This window comes from Kryptolebias marmoratus, linkage group LG9 (assembly GCF_001649575.2).
Source record: "Kryptolebias marmoratus isolate JLee-2015 linkage group LG9, ASM164957v2, whole genome shotgun sequence".
Classification (NCBI taxonomy): domain Eukaryota; kingdom Metazoa; phylum Chordata; class Actinopteri; order Cyprinodontiformes; family Rivulidae; genus Kryptolebias; species Kryptolebias marmoratus.
In genome coordinates, this window is record NC_051438.1 from 2,057,551 (window position 1) to 2,068,607 (window position 11,057).

General features: G+C 38.9%; 1 protein-coding gene across 1 annotated transcript; it reads right to left on the minus strand.

Annotated features, from left to right (window-relative positions):
• Window positions 1–5,128: 5,128 nt before the first annotated feature.
• Window positions 5,129–10,673, minus strand: slitrk4 (SLIT and NTRK-like family, member 4). Its single transcript, XM_017440276.2, has 2 exons — window positions 9,563–10,673; window positions 5,129–8,809 (listed from the first exon to the last, which is right to left on the minus strand). The coding sequence occupies exon 2, from the start codon at window positions 8,765–8,767 to the stop codon at window positions 6,185–6,187; it is 2,583 nt and encodes an 860-aa protein (XP_017295765.1). The 5' UTR covers window positions 8,768–8,809; window positions 9,563–10,673; the 3' UTR covers window positions 5,129–6,184.
• Between the last annotated feature and the right edge of the window lie 384 nt (window positions 10,674–11,057).

Consider the following 11,057-nt stretch of genomic DNA (forward strand, 5'->3'; position numbering starts at 1 on the left):
ACGCCTTGGGATTCCCCCGGAGGAGCTGGCCCAAGTGGCTGGGGAGAGGGAAGTCTGGGTCTCCCAGCTTAGGCTTCTGCCCCCGCGACCCGACCCCGGATAAGCGGAAGAGAATGGATGGATGGATGGATGGATGGATGGATGGATGGATGGATGGATGGATGGATGGATGGATAAAAGTGCAGTGTGACAAAGCATGTTTGCTGTTTCCAGTGAGCTTGGTCTAAATTTTAGAGCAACTACTAAATAAATGGTGGTAATGGTGAAACATCCAGGTAGAATAAATAAATACAAAAAATAGTAAAAATAGAATTTAATGTTCAGGAGCAAACTCTGAAAAAAAATCAACCAAAGAAGAATAGATTTAGAACCAGAACAAATGTGTGTAAACTTTTTGAAAAATTAAAAGGTTTCAGTGGCCGAAAGTGCAGCCTTCATGTATTGTTGCTTGATGGGTTGAAAGTGATGAATCACCAATTTGCTTTGAACAAGAAAACCATGCTTGAGCTTTAGTTTGATGCAGGTTCAGTACTGAAGAAAACAAGCAGATTTCCACTATCATTGATGCTATGGGACTGTACGTCCAGGAAAAAAACAAGACGTGAGATGATAATCGTAACGCTTACAGAAAAATACACAAATGGATGATGTCATCTTCCATTAACAAAAAACAGCTTTGTTGAATTTGTTTTTCTAGAATGACATTGAATTTTACATACAGTAACTGTACAACTGTTGTTGTTCCACATATGCATAATGATTCTCTAATGATTGAGATTAATTGAAACAAATTCACAGCATATACCGTGATTACTAACCATTTTGTAAGATTAAATGTATTATTTGAGCAATAAATGTTGTTTTAAATTTGGTATGTCTGTTTGCAAATTATCTCATGAACCCTAATCAGACAAACTTTCAGAAAGTAATTAGTAGATGCACATCTGCAATTGATTAACTATTGAAGTTCATGCAGTTCCAAATGGTTGCTAGAGCTAATCAAGATTAGCCAACACATAAATGCTGTAACGATGATCTTAGTTCAAAACTGCAATGAAAAATGTGGGGCTATATGCAGTCCTTCAAGGATTTCTAAGACTTTGATTCATTAGTTTATTTTTTAAGCCTCAGCATAAGTAGAAAAAACACTGCATTGCTGTAAATATGAAACAATATTCTTGAAGTCTTAAATTTTCATAAAATGTTTGTTTAAAAACAACAAAGGAATGTATATTCATTTAAAATGTGTGTATTGCTACATTTTTAAAGTAATTTAATAAACTAGTTATTAGTATAAACTATACTGTCATAAATTTACAACATGTTTCTCATTTCTATGGCTTCTTCTGCAAACATTATTTTTATTGCCTGTTTTTCATTAATGCCTGAGAGTGGGAAATAAAATGTTCAAAAAAGGCAGTTATAGGGCTTCTAAAATAAGACAAAACTATTCAAATATTTCCTTTTCATATTTTCTTTATAGCAAAAATCCTTTAAACATAAGCAGGTCTTCATTAAGTTACAATCTTTAGTTCTTTAAACTCATAGCACCCCTTGTGGCCAGTTTCATTCCCACTGCGGCATACAGGTCATCTCCTTCAGGGTATCATGAGTTTAGTTTAGTTTAGACCACTTCAGATAAAACTAAATTTAATCCCCCAACAAATGAAAATAGAAAACAATATATTTGGAGTCACAACACACTTGATTTTACCAATAGGAATGTGTTTCTGAGTTATATAACTGTCTGCAGCAGGTGGTANTTTGTAATCAGTTAAATTATCAAGAGAATGAGAATTTTTCTGTTTTCTTACCCCACAGACCCCCCCAAACCCACCCCATCCCACCCCTAGCTTTCATGAACAGACCCCCACCCCCACAAACACAAGAGCCAAGTCACTGCAGTAAGATGCTGGACTGAAGACATGCTTTCTAGCCAATATATAATGCCTTTTTGTCAGTTTCCAAATTATGTTGTTCTCTCCTCTGACAGATTAGTCTGATCAAAAATAAGATGGGGTTGCTGAGGATAACAAAAATTGGACGTATCAGATTCCCTTGGCCAACTCCCCTCATCCCCGTTTTAGTTTATAACTGCCTTGTGTATTAATTATTAATGAGGACAATTCTCTGGCGTGTGGATGAGTCATACTTTTAGATGCTTGTTTTTTCATAAGCCCAAAAGGTTGGATTACTACAGAAACATAAAAAAAGAAAAATAAATAAAATAAAGAATTTTTATCCCTATAAAGGCATGAATGTTTGATAGGTGTTTAAAAACAGACAGAACTTTGTTGCCTGCTTAGTAATAGTTAATGTGAAGGGGGATAAAATAAAAGCCTACAAAATGAAGAAAATGGCCTTCCCATAGCAAGGCTATGGGAAGTAGGAGCACAAAAGATGCTGCAGCACCCCCTGATGGATGATAGAGGTGCCTATGTCCGAATAAAATGTTAAAAATTTTATGAAAATTTGTTTAAATTCTAATAATATTTTGATGTTACTGAATTTTGTAAGATTGGTATAGGCCTACAAACCACCATTGTTATCATTTATCTATGTGCAACATTTTACAACTGCTCAAAACCCATAACAAAGTAGACAGATTAGCATTAACTCATGATTGCAGTTTTACAGATGTTTGTTCAAAATATACAAACAGTTTTTAATGTTCATATCTAGAAAAGACAACAAGCATTTCATTGCAACCTACCTACCTACCTACATAGATAGAAATATATCTATAGTATGTGAGTCATATAAATGTAGCTATACTCACAGCACCCCAGATCTGAACAGCTATGAATGTTTGGGAATGAGTTAAAGCTGAAACTGTAAAAAACAAAGACATTTCAAAGCATCTTTAAGATGTTCAATTTTAAAAGATCTTTTCAATCTAAACCTGTTTACTTAAAAATGCTAGAAGTGTACTAAACAGCTTTTTAGCATCCTCAGTCTTTTTCTATTGAATTAAATAGAATATTGTAATATACAGTGTATGAAGGGCAGCCAGTGTTCACTCATAGCGTAGTATCATAAAATTCTATTGTATTCTACACTCACCGGCCACTTTATTAGGTACACCTGTCTAACTGCTCATTAACGCAAATGTCGAATCAGCCAATCACATGGCAGCAACTCAATGCATTTAGGCATGTAGACATGGCCAAGATGATTCATTGCAGTTCAAACCGAGCATCAGAATGGGGAAGAAAGATTATTTAAATGACTTTGAATGTGGCATGGTTGTTGGTGCCAGACGGACTGGTCTGAGTATTTCAGAATTTGCTGATCTACTGGGATTTTCACACACAACCATCTCTAGGGTTTACAAAGAATTGTTCGAAAAAGAGAAAATATCCAGTGAGCTGCAGTTCTGTGGGCTCAAATGCCTTGTTGATGCCAGAGGTCAGAGGAGAATGGCCAGACTGGTTCAAGCTGATAGAATGGCAACAGTAACTCAAATAACCACTCGTTACAACCAAGGTTTGCAGAACAGCATCTCTGACCACACAACACGTAGAACCTTGAGGTGGATGGGCTACAGCAGCAGAAAACCAGACCGGGTACCACTCCTGTCAGCTAAGAACAGGAAACTGAGGCTACAATTCACACAGGCTCACCAAAATTGGACAATAGAAGATTGGAAAAATGTTGCTTGGTCTGATGAGTCTCGATTTCTGCTGCAACATTTGGATGTTAGGGTCAGAATCATGAAAGCATGGATCCATCCTGCCTTGTATCAACAGTTCATGCTAGTGGTGGTGGTACAATGGTGGGGGCGATATTTTCCTTGCACACTTTGGGCCCATTAGTACCAATTGAGCATTGTATCAACGCCACGGCCTACCTGAGTATTGTTGCTGACCATGTCCATCCCTTTATGACCACAGTGTACCCATCTTCTGATGGCTACTTTGTTGAATCTATGCCACAAAGGAATAAGGCAGTTCTGAAGGCAAAAGGGAGGCAAAGGGAGTCCAACCAGTACTATCAGGGTGTACCTATTAAAGTGGCCTGTGAGTGTATTTATCACAGAGCTCAAAGTTAAAACTAAAACTGAAGGTTCAAAGAAATCTCGAAATGAAGCACCACAGAAAAACAATTAAAGGATGTTATCTTAAAGAAAAGGGCACCAAAATAGATGCTAATTTTAAACCCTTGATTTCAACATGATTATACAAGAAAAATTAACCGATATACAGGAGGTTTGTGACCAATAGAAAATCGTATTTATTATACTTTCCATGATACATTCTATTCATTTGTAATGTCAGAAACACTCATAGTTTTAACTTAAGAGTCCTTTAAAATATAAGAATCATATAGAACTAAGACGTTTAAAAGAATCTAGAATAACAACTTGACAATATACCCTTGAACTAAATAAATTAAACAAAATGGTTTGAACCCATCATGTCTGAGACTTTTTTTTATTAATAACATTGCACACAGTGTTTTTCCCAATATGATTCTTTCAATCTGATAAATTATAGCTTCAATTTTTTGCCTTTTCTGTAATCTTATAATGTCTCCTTTTCCCCCATTCCAACAATTCCAGAAACAGATTGAGTTTTCTTTTTGGTTTCATAATGTTGATAAAAAAAATCTTTAAAAAGATTTTGTGGGGGCGAATAGAAGAATACAGAAACTGCTTGGGACTTCACAGACTTTATCAGGCCTCAGCTCATCATAAAACACTCTTAAAAAGTTTTTTTAAAAAAAGATCACATTTTACATTTTTTATATGTAAAGTCAGGCTTCTTGGTAAAATGACAAAAAAACAAAACCCCTAATAGTCACTTCTTGTGGCCTAAATAAGCTATTAAACTTTTATTAACTCTTCTCTGTTCTATACATTGCGCTTTTTAAATAATACCAATATTTTTTAAATAATCCTGTATAGAAAAATAAATTAACTATGTTGTATTTTTAATTATGAATTAGGAGCTGATGGGAAGGAGGGGGGGGGGGTCACCAACTCTATTATAATAGCAGTTTGTTTGATTGACAGTCTCTTAAAGACATTTCATCGCACAGTATCAATGTGTATTCATATGGAGATGTTAGTCTTTCCTTGTAATTTACAAACCAGTCCCACAGATACAAACAATGTAAGACTTACAAAATAAATTTCAGGATACGCTTACATGGCAAGCAGCTTTGCAACTTTTTTTTTTTAATCCTTATTTTTCTCAAGAAATAATGTCAGTGTATGTGTCGTAAAGGTTTCACCCGAAAACATGTTTACTGCAAGTAGCAACTTTAAAGAGAAACACAACTCCATTCAAAAGACATTATATTTAACATGGCTCTTTATACAAAGAAAGCAAGTCATGAAATTATGCCCCCCCAAAAAAAACAAACAAACAAAAAATGTTTTGTAGTGCCTTCAATTTATATTAATGCAAAACAGGAACTAGTTTTCCTGTCAGCAAAGAGCAAGTGTACAGTTACTGTAAGGTATTCCAAACAAGATGGCAGAAAGTCTTCAGCCAACTTCACTGAGGATCCCCAAAAGCAGACTGCGTCGCAGAAAGAAAAAAAGATAAAACGAAGTAGAATCTTTTAACTTGCTAATTCTGCTAAATCTCATTCCAAAATGAGCAGTTCTTAATTTTTCTCCAGGATAAATGAACAACAACTGACGCTCTCCCTCGTCTTTTTTCTCATGTTAAAATAGGGGTTGATGGCAGCAAGGTATATAATTTTAAGCACTGTTTCCAAGACCCTTTGATTTGGTTAGAAAAAAAAAAGAAAGAGGAAAAAAAACAAGAGGAACAAAATAAGTATCCTTTTCATTAGCAGCAAAAATACGAGAGTTTGGGTGTTTTTTTAGGATGCTGCAGTATGTTTGCAGAATTCATACAGGTAGTGGCATGGATCTCTGACTAAGAAATACATCCACACTGATTCTAATAATAGCTTTGTAGTGAGAAGCCATTTTGTCTATCGCTGCATTGGTCATTAAGGATTTCCAGAAGGCACTTTTTTTTTGCAGTGTGTGTGTGAGTGTGTGAGGGGCTATAGAGCTGGAAATGAAGAGCCAGAGATCTGAGAATTTGTGTAGCTAAAAACATAAAATAAGAGAGAGACAAATGTGTTTGACTGTTTGTCCAGTTGTGTTCGCCTTCCTTGTGTAAGTGTGTGTGTAATCAATGCAGAAAAACAAACAGGACAATCCCTACATTTTACTCAAGGCAGTCTGCTCCTCAAGCACCTGCAGGTAATCAGGCGTCCCCTGGAGCTTGGCTTTCAGCTCGTAATACTCACTTTTCCTCTGCTCCACTACAATCTTACTGTGGTTCCCACCTATAAGTGATGATTTCTTCATCTTTTTATCCATTGTCTTTTCTGGGTAGCGGATTTCATACCCGCTCATCCCTATACTGCTGAAATCTCTTTTGCCTTCCAAGAAGTTATGGATGAACATGCTGGGTTCTCGGTTTGGAAGAAACTCCTCAAGTTCGTCAATAGTGCTGAGGCGCTTGTTGCGCTCCAGGGTGGAAAGAGCGTCTTTATCCTTGTCAGCACAAGTACGAAAGATGATCTTTTGTCTCTGAGTGTCGGCAAACTTGAAAGCTGCATCCATATCTGAGGAGCGTCCAAACCCACAGGTGTGGCTCTTGCCAATGTGCTCAATAGTTTGGGGGATAAATGTTTCACCACCTAAGTCATCCCCTGGGATAGAGCCTTTTTTGCCAGATTTGTGACTGTGTCGGCGAAGCTGTAGTGACATGGAGGCACGCTCCTGACTCCCCAGCCCCTCCTGCCTGCCCACTGGCTTTTTATTTCGTCTTAGGACAAAGACTAGAAGGCAGAAGGCCACAAACACAGTAAGAATAAGTACAACAAGGATACTGAGGATCATAATTGAGAGAGGCACAGGCCCTCCTGGAGGTGCCTTGCCGACTCCTGCAGGTGACAATGATGTGAAAAAAGGGGTAGTGCTTGTGACAACAAATGGTGGCCTTGCAAGCTTAGGACAGAGAATTTCATTTTTTATTATGCGCAGCTCAATGTTGGAAAACTGCACAGGGGCGTTACATTTCACCTCTTTGGCAGCCACTCCATCACCTAGCTTCTGTAGCCAAAGTTTGAGTGCAACTAGATCACAGGAGCACTCCCATGGGTTTCCCTCTAAATCGATCTGGCTCAGCGAGTGCAACTGGTCCAATACACCACTTACTGGCAAGGTCATGAAGTGGTTGTTTTTCAGATTAAGTCTGGCTAAAGGGACACCTGCAAAGATATAGGCTGGGAGACTTTGAAGAACATTGTTGTTGAGATACAGGAGTTGTAAATTCGGCATGGAATCAAATGTGCCAGCTAAAATTTCTTTTATGGCATTGTATTCCAAATAAAGGTACTGAAGGTTTGTGAGGCCCAAAAATATCTCTGGGTGTAATTGTTCAAGCTGGTTTCCATTCAAATACAGTCTCCTCAGATTAGTGAGGTTAGCAAACACACCTTTTTGTAATGTAGCAATTTGATTGCTGCCAAGATGAAGCAAATCTAAGCCCTCAAACCCTTGGAAATCAGTTGGGCAGATATCACGAATGTAATTTCCACTTAGATGAAGTTTCTTGGCATTTGGGGGTTTGGGAATGAGATCAGCTAGATTCCTTATATTTCTCTCCTGACAGCTTACACTAATGCCAAAGTCAGAGGGGTGGGCTTTACAGCTGCATGGCTGAGGACACAACATTGGAGGAGTCCGCGTCTGAAAGGAAACAATCTGGCTGTTTCTTCCAAAAGGTGGCAAACCAGCCACAATACCATTCCCATAAACCTTAGATGATTCAGTGCTTTTTGGTAATTTTGTGGCAATGGGAGCCATAGTGGTTGGTGGTATTTTGGATGGTGCCTGTCCATTATCAGACGGTGCAGGTGGCATCCGGACATCAAACTCACTTCCAGTTCCCAACGGACAAAGCTCTTGTCTGTTGGTTTCTTTTAGTAGCCTCCCATATAAGTCAGTTGGTGTTTCACAAATGGCCTCGCCAATAAAAATATTATAAGGCATGTTTTCAAGCCATGCTTTCAGAGGTGCTAGATCACAGGTACAATTCCAGGGGTTGTCATCCAGCTGCAGCTCTACAATGCGCCCAATATGTTCCAGAACCCCTAAATAAGGAAGGTTCTGGATCCTGTTCCCTCTTATATCCAAGTGTGTGAGTGAGGCAAAGCGAAATATGTTGTCAGGAAGCACCTGTATCAGATTGTCATTCAGAATCAGCACTTTAAGCTTGTGCAGTTTATTAAATGCTCCTTTTTCAATGTATTTTATTAAGTTATAGTCAGCCTGAAGGTATTCCAAGTTTTCAATGCCTTGGAAAGTGTCAGCTCGCAGCACCTTTAACTCATTATTGTTCAGGTGCAGTTGTTTCAATGCACTCATCCCAGTGAAAGCTCCACCTTCAATGTTCTGCAATTTATTGTTCCCCAGCTGCAGAGACACAGCGTGGGTGAAGTTGAGGAATGAGTGTGGGTAAAGGATGATTAAAAAGTTGTTCTGGAAATTCAGGTGGTACAGGGATGAAGCCGGAGGGATGAGCTGCGTGGGCCGGTAGACAGTGACCTTCTCACAGTTGACGTACAGCACGTTCTCCACAGACATGCAGGAACAGGCGCTGCAGGTCTCAGCCATCAAGTCCGAAGTGGTTGGATTTGCCATTGGGGGTCCATTTGACATGGCGGAGAGTGAGGAGGAGAGGGAGCTTGAGATGGAAAAAAGAAAAGCTGCCAGGAGGTGTATGAGCAGCATCTCGTCAGTTAGAAATCCATTCCCAGAAAACCATTTAGTAACCTTTGGAGAGAGAAAAAGGACAAGTGCATGCACAAATATTCAATCATGCTGGAACATATATGTTAAGAACAAGACAAGAAGCATTAATTCACATACAAAGAAAGCTATCAAGATGCATATTTGATATTCATTATGCCATATTTTTGGTATTTCTTTGATGTCAACAAATTGCATATAATAAAAAAAATACAACTCTTAAATAATAATTAAAACACCTATTCCTTTATAATAGAGCCCGTTTTCTGTTATTGCATTTTTCCATTGGAGTCAGTTCTACTTGGGCATTTAAAGTAATCTGAATGAAAGTTGTTTGGTGAATAGAGAAGATGGCTGCATAAAGTACCTTGATTACTCAAACCCATCAACTACTACACATCTGTGCGTCTGATCAGACATCTAAAGCCTGATGTGCCGCATTGAGAATGTCAAAGACATTAGCATAACTGAATGTTCCTTCCTATTCAAGCTTATTTATCATTATTGAAGACAAACACCTTTTATTTTTTGCAACATCTGAAATCAGAATCATTTGTTTGATTAAAACCAAGTGTGAAATTAAAGGGGAAGGAAGAAAAAAAATGGGACTGCGTCTACTGCTGTTAACATGTTTAGATGGTTTTAGCCATGTTTCACATCCACTCCCAAATCTTAGACAAAATAACCTAAAGGAGAGTACTGACAAAACTGATATTCTGAATGGTTTTTCCCTTTTTTATTTATTTTTTTTTTGTAAAAGAATGAAATCCGACTCACCGAAAAGTGAGGTGGCCACAAATGCAGCTCCCTCTGGAGACACCCGGCAGCACAGGTGAGATGTGCACAAAACGTCCTTCAAGCTGGACACAAACATATTTCAGGGTGCAACAAGGTTCCTCCTGCGTTTCCCCCCTCCCCCCCTCCTCCTCCTATGGCTCCATGCAGGTTAACCAAAGCTCAAAACCAGTGGAGCAAAAGAAAGCGGGATGTAAGGAAGAAGGGTGTAGGGGGGTTGGGGGGTTGGGGGAAGAGGGGTGTCAGGAGGGTCCAATTTCATCCGATGCGTCGCTTGCTGACTGGCTCTTTTTTCTTGGAAAAATCGCCCCTCTGCTCATTAAGTCCCCAGAGTGGCTGTATTGCCGCCATGGAAGGCTTACTTGCTTTCAGAGGGGATAGGAAGGCAGGATGCAAAGTAGGGTGAGGCAGAGAGATGTTTTTTTTGTTGTTGTTGTTTTTTAGAGCTTTTGATAACACATCTTGCAATTCCAAAACAAGATGAGCAGCACAAGGGGGAGAAAAAAGCCCATAATTATTTTTCCCCCCAGTTTTACATAAGGATAAAAAGCTTGTAGGATGAGAAAGAGCTTTAGATGCAACCCCAACCATCAAAAGAATGAATAAAATCCTGGGCTGTTTCGCGAGTTGCGCACAGGGTTATGGCTTCAAAGCGAGAAAAAAAAAAAAAACAGTCAATGTTTTCCAGTCATTTTCTCCAGTATTATGTTCATCCAGAGAGAAAAATGGGTAAATAAGGTAAATATTCTTCTTTTTCATAAGGAAAATATAAAAAACCCAGCAAGGTGGACAAAAAAAATGGTATAATGCAGTTATTCAGCCTTCAGTCCGCTATGGTGCAAGTAAAGGGCTGCAAAGTCCGTGCGCTCTGCTTCCATCCTCCCCACGCCTCCTCTTCCTTCTGAGAGTCCAATCAAATACAACTGATGGAGGGGAAACTGGAGGATTGCTAAAACACCCGCATCTGGTAAATATAAACAGATTTAAATCCAAAATGCAGGAAAGAAATGCAGGTTTGCGCTCCCCTCCCTTTTTTCTCCTCTCCCCTGGATCAGTATGCTGCCTCCTTCTGCAGCCGCATTCACGAAGCTTCCCACATGACTGACAGAGGAGTGAGCTGAGATGCAGACAGAGAGGGGGAGGGGAAGGGGAGGGAGGAAGCAGGACGGGGAAAATCTCCAAGCGTTGAAACAGATCCATTATGTCGAAGTGCGAGCTTGCAATGACAGCTTTTCTTCTCTTTTTCTTTTAAAACATCAATTCTATTCAGTCTTTTTCTTTAATCCTTTTATCTCCTCCCCTGACTCTCTGTCTTAACCTCAGATGAAATCAACTAAAGAAAAAAGCGTGCTGGTGTAAACTTGATAAAAAAGAAAAAAACACTTCTTTTGTCGCCAGATAGTCACATTTGGTGTCCAGTTGTAGAAAAAGGAGAAGGAAAGGGAACATTTATATACAGGTGCTGGTCATAAAATTA